This window comes from Brachypodium distachyon, chromosome 1 (assembly GCF_000005505.3).
Source record: "Brachypodium distachyon strain Bd21 chromosome 1, Brachypodium_distachyon_v3.0, whole genome shotgun sequence".
Lineage (NCBI taxonomy): Eukaryota > Viridiplantae > Streptophyta > Magnoliopsida > Poales > Poaceae > Brachypodium > Brachypodium distachyon.
This window is the reverse complement of record NC_016131.3, coordinates 17,666,050-17,679,985: the sequence shown is the minus strand read 5'-3', so window position 1 is coordinate 17,679,985 and position 13,936 is coordinate 17,666,050. Positions and strand designations below refer to the sequence as shown.

The window sequence follows — 13,936 nt, the reverse complement described above, 5'->3', positions numbered from 1 at the left end:
CCGCCACGCTGGCTAACTGCCTGCTGCTGCAGTTTTGCAAATAGGCTCTTCCTGTCTGGCCATTTCATTATTCCGTCTGTTCCCCAATTTCACAGCCCCGCTCGAAGCACAGGCGGCGCGGGAGGCGATATCTAGGGTTTCCCCTCCGGTGAGGTTTGAAGGGGGCCGACGGTGAGGCGGTGGCTTATCGCCGCTTCGTCGGTGGTGCTCCGACGTCATGGCGCCCTCGCGACGCGTCGTTGGTGCTCCTCCGCCTGAATACGGTCAGTACTCTTATTCGATTTGGTCGCTGGGGTTTTTATCCGAGAGAGTTTTGAACCTGCTTGGTGGAGTTGGAGTTGCAAGTAACAACGGTTATCCGATTTGGTCGCTGCGGTTTTGATCCGAAGTAACAATTAGTTCGTAGAGTTGCCAAATTTTAGGGTTTTCGTTAGGCGATTTCTTAGACCTTTGTCTCTGCTTTGCTAGGAAGCGACGATTTATTTTCCGTTGAGATGCGCCATGGTGGTTTCTTCTGTGGCCATGGCACGAACAAAACTTATGTGGACGGGCGCACTGACTGGTTCGACAACTGTGAGACGGACAGTTGGTCTCCTTTGTGGGTTAAGGATTTCGTGGAACAGCTAAGATATGATACTGGAAAGTTTGATGTGTATTGACTGTTGCCTGGCAAGAATTTGGATGATGGACTACGCATCATAGATAGAGATGCTGACACCCTTAGCATGGCTTCAGTGGTGTCAAAGATCAAGAATTTCATACTGTATGTGCACCAGAAGGACTTATTTGATGACATTGAGTTAGATGACATTTGCATCATTGGTTCTCCTGAACTGCCACCAGGGATGAGCCCTAGGAAGCCTGACCACCTTCCAGCTTTTTATGATGATGTGGTTGTAAGTCCAGGGAAGAAGAGAAGGGGCACCACTTCTGCAGTTGCAGGCTAGGGCAGCAGTAGGCCACAAAGGTGCACGATTGAGAAGGTTGCAATGCCAAAGCCAGCTGCAGTTCCAGTGGCAAATCCAGTTCCACCGCAAGCACCAATGTGGATGCCATTTTTTGGTCCAGATGTTCAGGATGGCAGTGACAGTGAGGATAGCGACTTTGCTGGAGATATTGTAGACTCAGACAATGAGGTTGGCAAGGATGATGATGATCTCTTTTATGAGTGGGTTGATCCAGATGCAGAAAATGTTGCTGCAGGGGGTAAGGTGAAGCTGCCTGTGCTGGGGATATTGTAGACTCAGACAATGAGGTTGGCAAGGATGATGATGGTCTCTTTTATGAGTGGGTTGATCCAGATGCAGAAAATGTTGCTGCAGGGGGTAAGGTGAAGCTGCCTGTTCAGGATGACAATGACAGTGACTATGACACAGATGAGTTAAATCTACCAGATTCTGAATTTGAAGATGACAAAGAGAGTGATGAAGGATCAGAAGCTGAAAAGGATGATGACAGCAATTCAAAGAAAAAGAAAAAGAGGAAGAAGAAGAAGGTGAAGCTGAGAAGTTTCAGACCTGAGGACATGCAATTCCCCAAGTTTACATTAGGGATGGTATTCTCAACTGTTGGTGACCTAAGGAAAGCAATAACTGAATACATCATTCAGAACAGGGTGCCAATCAAGTATGCCAAGAATGACAAGCAAAGAGTCAGGGCTCATGGTGCAAATCAAGAATCAGTTGATGACCAGATTCTACTCAAAGAACAAGGAATGTGAGGAGTGGGCTGGCACAATTTGCCCCAAAGTTAGGAAGAAATTAGCAAAATTAGAAGACTAGGCAAACAACTGCTTCTCATTACCTGCTGGCAGGGGCATTTTTCAGGTTACAGGAAAGACAGGGTAGTACATTGTGGATCTATATCAGAATGAATGCTCCTGCAGGAGGTGGCAGTTGACTGGCATACCTTGCCACCACTCCATCTCTTGTTTTAGGCATGAGAGAATAGTACCAGAGAGCAGGGTATCAAACTGCTACAATGTTGATGCCTTCAAGTTAGCTTATGCTGAGGTGATCATGCCATGTAGAGACAAGAGAGAATGGCAAAAGATGGGAGGATGCCACGTTGAACCACCTGTTTATACCAAAGTGGTTGGCAGGCCATCCCTGAAAAGAAAGAAGAACCCTTTAGAAGAGGAGGAGGATAGAAGGATGTCTAGGCATGGGGCTGTTTCACATTGCAGTGTGTTTCACTCAGTGCAGCATAACAAAAGGAGATGCCCAAAGCTTGGTCGAGGTCCAGTTCAAGAGGAAGCAACAGCAGCTGAAGAGGAACCAACACCAGCTGAACCTGAAGTGGAACCAATTCCAGCTAGGGCTACAAGACACAGGAAGCTACCTGTTAGGAGGAATGTCATAATTCATGAGGAGCCATTAACTCAGGTACAAATTATTCAGTGATGAGTTTTAATCAGCTGCTGTCACTCTTTTATTAATGTGAAACTTTGTAGGAATCTGGAGTGTCAAGTGTGGGACATAATGTTGGAGGAAGTCAGCAGAGTACTCAGAGATCAATGTTGTATGCACTGATGGAAGAAGTAAGTACAGATTTTTCACATTTCTCATTTGTTCTTAATTACATAGGTATCAGAAGTTTAAGATGTGAATTTTCTATCAGGCTGCAACCACACAGGTATCACAGGGCCCTCTGCCTGAGTCTAGCTTCATTGCTAGGAACAGAGATGCTTTGCCTACAGCAAGAGCTACCACTGCTACTGTTAATCTTGTAGCTGGTGCAAAGAAGAGGAGGGCAACTGTAAAAAAGAGCAAGGCAGCTGCTGCAAAGGCTAAGGCACCTGAAGGAAAGGGTAAGGCAGGCGCTGCTAAGGCTAAGGCACCTGAAGGAAAGGGTAAGGCAACTACTGGGAAGAAGAAGTGATGTGTGCATTTTGGACAGGAGCTATATGTGTGCATTTTGGACAGATGACAGTGTTTGTATTTTGGATAGACACCTTTAGGTTTAGTTGCTGCTAGTAAACCACATGCATGAAATATGTTGCTGTGTGTTTGAAAGATCTATTGTAATAGATACAAACCTTCTATGGTGCTAGCTTATTTGGTACTGTAAAGACTAATGTCATGGATTCCTGGAGCCTGACTATTTACTACCGTGATGTCATGGATTCTGTCATGTTTCATCTTGACTGTGTTTGAAGGAGCCTGACTATGCATGAAATATGTTGCTGTGTGTTTGAAGGATCTATGTGCTGTTGTGAATTGAAATTTGATCATGTTTCATTCATTCTTAGCAAACCAAAACACACAGATGAGTGCATACATCTTGACTGAATGAAATTGAGCATGTTTCATTCTTAACAAACGAAAACAAACACACAAGATGAGTGCATACACCATGACTAAATGAATCATGTTTCATTCATAACAAACACACAAGCAGAGCCACTACATACACATCTGGAAGCAGCACATTGCTTATTTCAGAACAACTGCATGCACCATGACTGCAAGAAATGCAACAAACACACAAAGACTCATCCTAACCAAACCTATGAGCTCTTCCATCTTCTTCAGAATCTCTTACATATCACCATTCGAGCCAACACTCTGAACTCTAGTCCTCTGAACTCCAGTGTTGTCCCCACCGTGTTCTCCTTCTTTGATCATTTCCTCTTCATCTTCAACTTCAGTAGCCCCAATTGATACCAAATAATCCACATAATTGTCTTCTTCATCTTCCTAGTGGAAGAAATTGCACCCACCCCTCTGCCCAAACAACATCACAAATTCAAACCAAATTCGAAACATCAAAGACTCAAAACACCCAAATCGACGACAAAGCAGCAAAATTACCCCGTGATTCGGGCACTTGTAGAAGACTCTGTCTGGATTCATCTTCGATTGAGAAACGAGACGAACTGCAGTCCTAATCTGGCAGCACGGGAACTTCACCAGTGGAAACGGAGGCCGCGGCAGGGGACCTTCTTTGCTTGGCTGTGGGGGCTGCGGTGGTGGAGGGGATCCCTTCTTCTTGCCTCTCTTCCCCTCTGCAGCAGCCCAACTCGCGGACGAGATCCCAGATATGGTAGCAGCGGGGCGGCGCCAGCGGGGCTCAGGTGAAGAGAGGAAAAGAGACGATTGGGAGAAACTGAGAGAGAGAAGGGAATGTTTATAGGGGGTCTTTTGCAAAATTCCACGCCACGCTTCCGCAGGAAAACTCCCGCCCAACAACTTCGTCCGACGTGGCATCGGTCAGCAGCCGCGCTGGCTCGATTAGGACCACGCGTGTACAACTTTAAAAGAATTAGGGGCCAAATCTGCACTTTCGAAGAATTAGGACCAACTTGACACCCCTCACACATATTTAGAACCTACGGTGCATTTTACTCTTGTTTTTACCTATTATACTCTGATTTTGGGCCGCAACTCGTATTTTGCACGCAGCTGTTACTCTCGTATCTAGGAGACTCGAATTGGAATCGCCAGGCTCTTTGGATGGATTTCACGTGCAGCCAACGGTGGATATTAGGCCAAAAGTCAGTTCTGACTTCCCTCTTTCACGTTAGACGATCCGGGTCCTCACCGTTGGTTAAACCATAAATGTGCAAGATCACATCAGCTTAATTAGAAATACTACTAAGAGCCTGTTTGGGAGGGCTCCACTCCACCTAAACTTCACTCTACCTCTAAACTCCACTCCACCCCAGCTCCACTTCACCTGAAAAAAGCGTTCGGCACACATACCAGCTCCACACTGTCATTTCCCTTGTTTGCTATCTTTTTTTTTTGTTTCTTTCCATTATGGATCATCAATGGACTAGATTACTTCACCTGTGAATTGTGGTACAATCGATCACTGCAAGTGTGTAAGAATTGATGAGCGTGGCAGAACACAGCTGTCGATCGGTTGATTGTTTGCATTTTTTTTTGGTGTTTCACGTGTTGTATACATGCATCAAACACACGTCTTGTTTGCTTTAGAAAATGAACCCGCATGAATTAATCATTTTGATAACCCAGCTTTGAATAGAATAGCAGATTAAACACAATTTAAAAAGCCATACAATCAGCCGGCAAAATCAATAAAACAGTCACATCAAAACAAGTGTTCATACACCAGGTTCATCACGACATAGTCCAATAACCACACTACAGAAATATTCATCTTTTATCACGTCAAATTTCATGATGTATTACCAACCTAGAGAAATATCGGTCGCGAGCTTGTTGCGGAAAGAATCCATAGATGTATCATTCAACTCCGGTGTTGACCCATCGGATGCACTTTGATAAATTGCATACTTTTGATACCTTTCTAGAATTGTTGGCTCATAATTTGGGTCTCGATCACACCTACGGAAATGCCGATCCCCACTTTGGTGCTCGCGCACATAGTTGTGAAGCACCATGGAAGCCGCCACAATCAACTTTTGCTTATCCATGGAATAATTAGGCATCGTTAACAATATGCGCCACTTCATTTTCAGCACGCCGAAAGACCTCTCGATGACATTACGAACAGCTGGATGCACCCTATTGAACTTTTTCTTTGGAGTAGATGGCTCCGCACCTCTATGAAAATCAGGGACATGATATCTCTCACCCTTGTATGGAGCAAGGTACCCTGGCCGATTTGGGTAACCGGCGTCAACTAGATAGTACTTACCTAAAAGAGAAGATAATTTTTTAGGGTGAACACATTCAAGATGAGACGAATGAAATCAGCCATATGTTGAACAAGCTTACCTTTCGAAGGATGCGGGAAGATGTCGTGGTCCACTCTTATGGCAGGGTATAGCACACTTGTATCATGCATAGCACCCGGCTGTCCAATAGATGCATAAATGAAGCACATATCAAAATCACAAATAGCCAACACGTTCTGAGATGCGGTGCCCGACCTTCCAATGTATCTCACTTGTTGATCAGCAGGAAGTGATGCACGAATATGAGTACCATCTAGTGCACCGATACAATCCTTAAGGTGCGGATAAGCCCTTTTGTCACCTCTAATCCTCTTATGGACAACACGGAAATTTGGGCCCTTTGGTCTCAAATAGTGAGTCGCCATCTTTACGACACAATGAAGAACCTCATCAAACTTCCTGCTAATGGTCTCACCTGAGTGCTTGAACCTATTTTGTGTTTTCCGGTTTGATTCACATCCACCAAGAACCCAAAGGAAAATCGTGAGCGACTCGTGACTACTCACATGTATGGATGCGGTTAGACCATATTTTCTCACCAGCAAGTCATGCAGGTCAAAGAAGGCGTGGTTGTTCAAACGCAACATCCTATAGGTCTCTCCAGGTGTTGATAGTGTCTCCTTCAACCAACCCATCCCGCTGAGAATAGAGGTCCTTGGATCCGCCTTATCGAGATAGTTTCTAGAATAATTCACAGCAATGTTTGCCGCAGCATGGTAAATAGAACTCGAGCTTGAACAAGATTATAAAAAATCATCTCTTCCTCATCGTCATTGCTTCCATCGCTGTCGCTATCCGATGACATCTGTACGTAACAAAAATATACGGATGAGCAACATAGACAAAAAAAATATGAAATGAAAAAAAAAATATGTACAACAATCTGGACAATGAGATGAAAGAAATGAACAACCTGGACATGGAAAACAGATAGTCAAATAGATAGATGCCAGAAGTTTGCTTACATGGTTCAGCACACACACAGTCTAACAATATGGAAAACAGATAGTCAAACAGATAGTCAAATAAAACATTCGATTCATAGGCTGAGAGTAGAACAAAATATAGAGGACAAAGTGCTAGTCACACACGGTCTAGGAGGAGAACATAAATAGGTTCATAGGCTGTCAAAATAACTTCATAATTATTACATTCAAATAGCTATCTAACGAGCATATTTTGCCTCGTACTTCCTCTTAAGCCATTCAAAACGAATATCTGGAGTTGGCATGTGGAGGAACATTTCTCTTTGCTCTCTTTTCACAAACAGCTCGGTGGCAATAAAATGCTCATTAGTACTATAAGCTCCACCACATTCGATCACCAAGTCCATCACAGTAGCAACAGAACATGCATCATTTTTTGTTGTAAAAGATTCCAACGATGATTGTGTCTTTTCAGCCAAGGCACCAATCTTTTTCATCTCATCTTGCATGACTTGAGATGTCTTTGACTTCTTGGACTTGTCACCCACAACCTTTGCACCTCTCTTTTTCCCTTTCACATTGCTCGGAGACTCATCTAGCTCATCAATGTCAATACCGTCCTCGCCATCAAGATAAATGACATCTTCCACAATATTTGGTTGGGGCAAGTCTCCCGAAGTAGGACACCAATGATCATGTCCATCATTAGTGATATCTTCAAAGATAAGTTCCAGATTGTCCTCATTACGAATACCTTGGTTTTGAAACCTTCCACAACCAGGAATGTCCTATTGAAACAAGTCCATCTATAATTATCACAAAAGAAATAGATTAAATGCAGAAAGTACATGTAAATGATAAAGAATACACTTACCACTTTGGCCTTCCTCCACCATTCGGCGTCCTGATTGATGGTTCCTCTTTCCCAGCCTGCACCTGTTTGTTTCAACAACAACCTTTTCCATATACCATACTCATTCTTCAATTTATCCCATTTGTTCTTGATTTGCTTCTTCTTTAACTCGATGCCTGTCTTATCTTTAAACCTCTGGGCAATCTCCTCATATGCAACATTATTCAGGTGTTTCCACGGTGAACTTGGTCGGCAAACAACTCAGTAATAATTCTAGTATTATCATCATTCCAATTGACGGTGGCCATTCTTCAAATAAATTATCCAATAGAGTTATTCAGTGCACCATCTTATGGGTAAAAGAAATGAACATGTGTGTGTGTGTGTGTATTACCAATCTGGGCATACAACAATTTGATAATATATTTCTATTTCTGATATATGAACATAAATCTGGGCATACAACAATTTGGTAACATATTTCAATTTGTGATATATGAACATTTTGGTACGGAGTAAGATAAATGAGAGGATGAGAGAAACAAATAAGAGGAAACAAAACAAGAAGACCTGATACCTTCTAGTTCCAGGCTCAATCGATGGAGAAGAGGAATCAGAGAGAAGAAGAACTTGGTTCAGAGGCGGCAATGTCCTGCAGAATTAGCACATTCGGTTTCTGTTAATTGAAATCGGAGAGGACGCGGCCTCTCTTTGTCACAAAAAAAGGGAGTAGCTCCGGTCAGAGGGAATAGAGGGGGATGGCGAAGTTGGTACCTTCTTGGCAGTGGCGAATCCCCTTGGCGGCGGGCTTGAGGGCGCGGGAGAATGAGGCGAACGAGATCGAGGGCGCGGGAGAATGAGGCGAACGAGATCGAGGGCGCGGGAGAATGGGCGGGCTCGCTGGAGAAGGATCCCGGCGGGAGCACCGGAGATGGATGGCGGCCGGCTCTGCTAGGGCTGAAGATGAGCCGCCATGGCCTCCGCCTGTCTCGATCTGTTTCCCTGTCGATGGCGATTGGAGGGAGACGAGGAGTCGGGCCTGAGGCTTGGGATAGAAAGATAATGGTTCGGTTCAGTAATGACATTGGTGGGTAAATTATTTTAAGTTTAGGTGAAGTGGAACAGGTGAAGCACCTTTTTCTTGACTCGAGTAGAAATAAACTAGAGAGGTATATGGCTTCACTTCAACCATGCGGTGAAGTTTAGAGTGTTTGGAATGACTTCACCTGCTCCACTGCTGAAAGTGTGAATTGGAGCCATCCCAAACAGGCTCTGAGTCCGTAGCGGCTGTGGAGTCAAACTTCACTGCACAACTGCTCTCCTCCGTTGATGGTTCCCAACGCAGCAGCCAAAGCGGCTCTCGTCACACCAGACTGGCCGTCCCGCTTCCCGGAGGAAAGCCAGAGAGGCGCGGATGCACGGAGCGCGGCGCCGCATAAATGCCCCAAGCACCCAACGTTCAGACTTCAGCGATCACCCTGCTTGCAGCTTGTCCCACTAGTCCCCGGCTCTCTATTAGCCCAAGGCAAGCTAGTACAGTTCGCTTGTTTTCGCTTAAACACAAGCCTTCAAGATGGTCTCGCGGGCCGTGGTGGCCGTGTTCGTATTCTTATTCTGGCCGGCTTTGGTTGCCGTCGGCTCCTACTCTCTTCTGGGCGGCGGTGGCCGTCGGCTCCTACATCTGCGGGCCGGTGGTGGCCGTTGGCTCCTACATCTTCTTGACGGCGGTAGCCGTCTGTAGCAGCTTCTTTTGGCTGGTTGTTTCCGTGTGCTCCTACTTGTTCTGGCTGGTGTTCGCCGTGTGGTCTTACCTCATCGGGCCTGTGGTGACGATGGAGGCGCCAGACGCGGCCGGGAGGTTCATCTCGCTGCAGGCGTTCGAGGCATGCCCTGCGGTCTACTATTCCCTTCTCCGCCGCTTCGGATCCGCCGTCGCCGTGCCCGTGTTCGGTGGCCTCGTCCCCGGTTTCCTGATCCACGCTATGTGTTCTGTAAGCACTGCTCTTCCTCAACCGTTCGTGCGTCTCTTGACATGGCTTTCGTTTCAGTCTTGTACTATAATCACTCCTTTCTCAACCATTCGTCCGATCTGAAAGTGCTCATGGAAGCAAATGGGTTTGCCACAGATCCCTGCAGCATGAATATTGAACGTCAATGCTCATTATATGATGTTGTGGCTATTAATATCTCTTTTCTAGTAGCGCCCATATCTTACTCTTAACAAGGAATACTTATACTTTGTTGCATATTCAAGGGCACCGAAGTTTATATTTTGCTTGAAGAGTTGAAATCGTGCTACAACTAGCTATGATTGATCAGAAAATACATGAAAAGTTGAAGTTATGCTACGTAAGGCTCACATTATATATCTTGGGGCCCCCCATTATCTTGAGGTGCAGTGTGTAGTTTTTGTTTTGCCTTACTCTGTTTTTATGGGTTAGCAGGGGTTGTACTTTTGCCTTATCGTGTACTTCAGCTTCAGAAAAACCTCTCTGTTGACAATTAGTGCTCGTTGTGTGTCTCCGGATAATTAGTGCTCGTTGGTCGAGTTAGTTATGTGCTAATGTGCTCGCTATGGATCGAGTACTGTACTCCGTTGCTACCCTTTTTGTGCTAAGTCGTGTCGCCTCAATGGCTAGTGTCAACGAATCTGAAAGTGTATTTTGTACTTTTCGTACTCTGGACTCTGGTGATTACCGTGTTTGGTTTTGGGACCTCTGCAATATGCAATAGAGAGCATAGTTCTTCAACAACTTGCGTGGTTTCGACTAATTTTTGCATCGAGATCCTGGTTTCACCTCCTCTTTGATCAAGGATAGTTTTGGTCAATTGGTTGATGAGGGCCATGGTCTATTTCGATCAAGGATACCTTCGGTAATCCTCGTCACTTGTCCGTTTCCATTGATTAGGATTCCATTGATTAGGAAACACGACGCATCATATAATTCCGCTAGTCCTACATGAAATTCGTGGTCAAATTTGAGTATGTTCATGAACATTGAGTTCTTCAACTGGAAGAATGCACGCTCACTGCACCCTACACCAGATACTCGTGTTCTAATAAAGCAGAGCTACAAACAGTATCACAGAATTATTTTGCACCGTCTATTTGCTTTGATTTAAGGGCTGAGATCCGTTGATACTCCTCGTTACTCCGATTTAAATATGTGAAGTATTAACCCAAAACTTACGGAGTATCAAGACACAGGTGGTAAAAAGGTAATCCTCGACACACAGCGGGACCCCTCCCGTGCCATGCTCCTCCTCAGTGGGCCATCCGCCTCCCTCGCCGCCGGCGAACAACTACTTGCAGCAGCAGCAAGGGCCTCCCCGCCGAGGAACAACTACCACCAGCAGCAGCAGCAAAGGCCTCCCCCACCGAGGAACAACTACCAGCAGTAGGGGCCTTCGTCTCCACCTCTCAGGAACAACTATGGCCAGCCTCCGCCCCATGAGCGGTCAGCGAACTGCAGCGCCTCCCCACCGTCCAGCCCCACCCGGCGCGCGCCCCTCCCAGCTGCCGCCCAAGGCCCTCAACGCCCCTGGCTCCTTCGGCAAGACGATGGGACGTTGTGCTGCACTTGCTAGTTGGCCGCGGCCGCCGGCGGAGGACATCGACGCGAGGAGAGCGGCAGCGGCGCGCTGGGAGAAGGACGTCGGCGGAACGCTGCGATGAGGACGGCGGAGCGCGAGCCGCACTGCAAGGAGGCCAGTGAACGGCGACCGCGACGCCTGGCGGAGCAGAGGGGATCGATTGAACAAATTAGTCGTGGTTTTATTTTTTTACCAATGTGAAAAGACCCTAATACCCTTCCGTGATACTCTGTTTGGTCCTAAATGAGTATTGGGTACCGCAGAAACTGTCACAATTATATGGAGGAATTATTTAGCAGAGTAGCAGAAGATGGCGGTAGATTCGGTCCGAAAAAATAAGGAGCAGCTGTCACCGCTGCGAGACTAGCTCGCTGGCACTAGACTGTTTTTCGGTGTCTGACACACCCTCTTCCTCCTAACCCTCAGTTGGGTCATTGGACTTACCTCGCCGGTGGCTCATCACCTACTTGTGTCCGTTGTTTCCGTCGGGTTCAGCCATCGTTCCGGCTTAGACTCTCCTCGCCATCGTCATCATGGCCCACTGCACCATCGTTGGCTCTGGCTTGCCATGGTCTTCTTTCCATGGTTGCCTCCATTGCCCGTCGCTATCGTCAATTCCGCGACTTTTCGGCATCTCGTTTCACCGCTGGTTGTTACTTGACCTTGAGAGGAATAATGAAGGCAGGATTCAGGTACCCATGCCATGGCAAGCATTGGCGGATACTTCGCTTTGGGTCCTACAAGTTTCGCATGCATTTCAATTTAACTTTGATCATAAAATAGATAACTTACATGCTTTTGGTATGTCCAACTCGTCTTATTATTATTCAGAGATCAGTCAATTGTCAACCGTCCAGCTGTCGGATCTGGTTTATAGTTTAAGATTCAAAACAAATAATTGAGAGCAGTAGGGGTGGCGCTCAGATACTTATTCAACGGCTCTCGTAGGGTCAATGAGATATAGGCTTTTTGCTTAAAAATCTGACAGATGAGAAATAGACACATCATTCATCCTAAAAATTAAATCATTCGAAGACTTTTTGATTGTAATGATTTTTTGGCACATAATCCATACTTTACTGATAAAATTAACTTTTTTGAATTCAAATTTTGATTGTTTGTAATTATTTTTTGGCGCATAATCCATAATTTACCGATAAAATTAACAGTAAAATTTGAATTTCGAGATATCAGAAAGAAAACAAGTACTCCGTGTCACAAGGTGTGGGATACTGGGATGGCAGACTGCTACCCCGTGAGTCCGTGACTTGTTGACCAGACTTTACCAAGTCTTTGCTTTTACTTGTACAACACTTCATCTTTCAAGTCAATAAAGAGAGCAAAAGCTGCAGGCCAGGCAGCACCAAAACGCGTGTGTGTCCTCCTCCTCACTTCTCTCACTCTCCAGCTAGTGTGTGTGTGCTCCAAGCTTCGGCAAACACCACAATCTAGGTAGCCAGCCGGCCGGCCCGGAGAGAAAGCGAATCGTGATTGTTATCGCTTATCACCTTCAAGATGATCTTGCAGGCCATGGTGGCCGTGTTCTCATTCTTCTTCTCGCCGGCATTGGCGTTCGTGGGCTCCTGCATCTTCTGGCCCGCGGTGGCCGTCTCCTCCAGCTTCTTCTGGCTATTGGTTTCCGTGTGCAACAGCTTCTTCTGGCCGGTGGCGGCCGTCTGGTCCTACGTCATCGGGCCGGTGGTGACCATGGAGGCGCCGGGCGCGGCCGGGATGTTCGTCTCGCGGCAGGCGTTCGAGGCATGCCCTGCGCTCTACCACTCCCTGCTCCGCCGCTTCGGATCCGGCGTCGCCGTGCCCGTCTTCGGCGGCCACATCCCCGGTTCCCTGATCCGCGCCGTGTGTTCTGTAAGCACTTCTCTTTCTCAGCCGTTTGTCCATTCCATATATACTTCTATAATCGCTGATTGAAGCAATGGCCTTTGCCACAGATCCCTGCAGCAGCGAGGAGGCTTCTACAGCGGAGCGCGGACGGCTTCGACGGCGCTGCCCTATGGGAGCTCGTCAAGGCGAAAGCCGACGAGCTCTTCCCGCCGGAGACCCGCTGGGAGACGCTCGGGCGCTGGCTGCACGTCGCCGTCAACAAAGCGCTCCCGGCCTCGCTCGGCGCCCTGGCGCTGTTCTACTTCTTCCGCGGCTGCTGGAGGACCGGGCGCGGGCTCGGGAATGTCAGGATTAATCTTCAGTAGTCTAATTAGGAATGTGTTTCCGTGTTGTTTTGTTACCAAGACGTGAGTTACTAGTTCTGTCAAAGTAGTGATGCGTCTGTATGAGCCGCAAGCATGCGACGCGTCTGTATGTTGAGCCGCAAGTATGCTTCCATTAGACTTCTGTACGTGTTTTTTTATTTTATTTTCTGCAAAGATGTTTCTGTGTTTATTTTCTAGGAGAGCAGATCAAGCTTTCATATTGGAACATGATCGAACACACACTATCAATAGAGACTCTAGAAATTCCATGAAAGAACAAATAGGAGCATAAGACAAGCACAAAGAAAAGGAAGGCCCTAACTGCTCAAATAAAAAAGGCCTAATTCTGCTCGTATACAAAAACTAAACATCTAGCAGAATAAACAGATCCTTGATTTAGATCAAAACAATTTTGTTTCTTGTGGAGTTATGTACCACGGAATGAAAAAACTTGGGATTAGACGCCCTTGAAAAAGACACTCATTTGTGTGAGGGCATTTTCAATAGAAGGTACTACTAGTTCTACGTAGCCGAGAGCTGATTGAAAAAGATGCATGGGTATTAAGAATGAAAAAAAATGACACATGGGTCCATTAATGAGAAGAAAAGAAATAAAATAAAGAAGAGATAGATAAAAAATAGTAACGGCTTGCTAAATTTATCCATAGTCGGACTTACCGTGCCGGCGGCT

The 13,936-nt window shown here is 46.2% G+C and overlaps 3 protein-coding genes across 4 annotated transcripts; 2 read left to right on the top strand and 1 right to left on the bottom strand.

The window, feature by feature from the left end:
• The first annotated feature begins 59 nt into the window (after nt 1–59).
• Nucleotides 60–3,179, top strand: LOC100822691. Of its 2 annotated transcripts, XM_014897892.2 has the most exons (4): nt 60–263; nt 469–2,384; nt 2,453–2,539; nt 2,620–3,179. In XM_014897892.2, exons 2-4 carry the CDS (start codon nt 2,019–2,021, stop codon nt 2,878–2,880), a joined length of 714 nt encoding a protein of 237 aa, XP_014753378.1. In that variant the 5' UTR covers nt 60–263; nt 469–2,018; the 3' UTR covers nt 2,881–3,179. The 2 variants fall into 2 exon arrangements, with proteins under 2 accessions (XP_014753378.1, XP_010235809.1); XM_010237507.3 differs by having other exon boundaries at nt 60–2,384.
• Nucleotides 3,180–6,639: 3,460 nt separating this feature from the next.
• LOC106865516 (zinc finger CCCH domain-containing protein 43-like) lies at nt 6,640–10,291 on the bottom strand. Its single transcript, XM_024457024.1, has 3 exons — nt 10,243–10,291; nt 7,466–7,704; nt 6,640–7,379 (listed from the first exon to the last, which is right to left on the bottom strand). Exons 1-3 carry the CDS (start codon nt 10,289–10,291, stop codon nt 6,831–6,833), a joined length of 837 nt encoding a protein of 278 aa, XP_024312792.1. The 3' UTR covers nt 6,640–6,830.
• On the top strand, nt 8,275–13,442 carry LOC104582036. Its single transcript, XM_014896527.2, has 2 exons — nt 8,275–12,904; nt 12,988–13,442. Exons 1-2 carry the CDS (start codon nt 12,554–12,556, stop codon nt 13,243–13,245), a joined length of 609 nt encoding a protein of 202 aa, XP_014752013.1. The 5' UTR covers nt 8,275–12,553; the 3' UTR covers nt 13,246–13,442.
• The last annotated feature ends 494 nt before the right edge of the window (nt 13,443–13,936 follow it).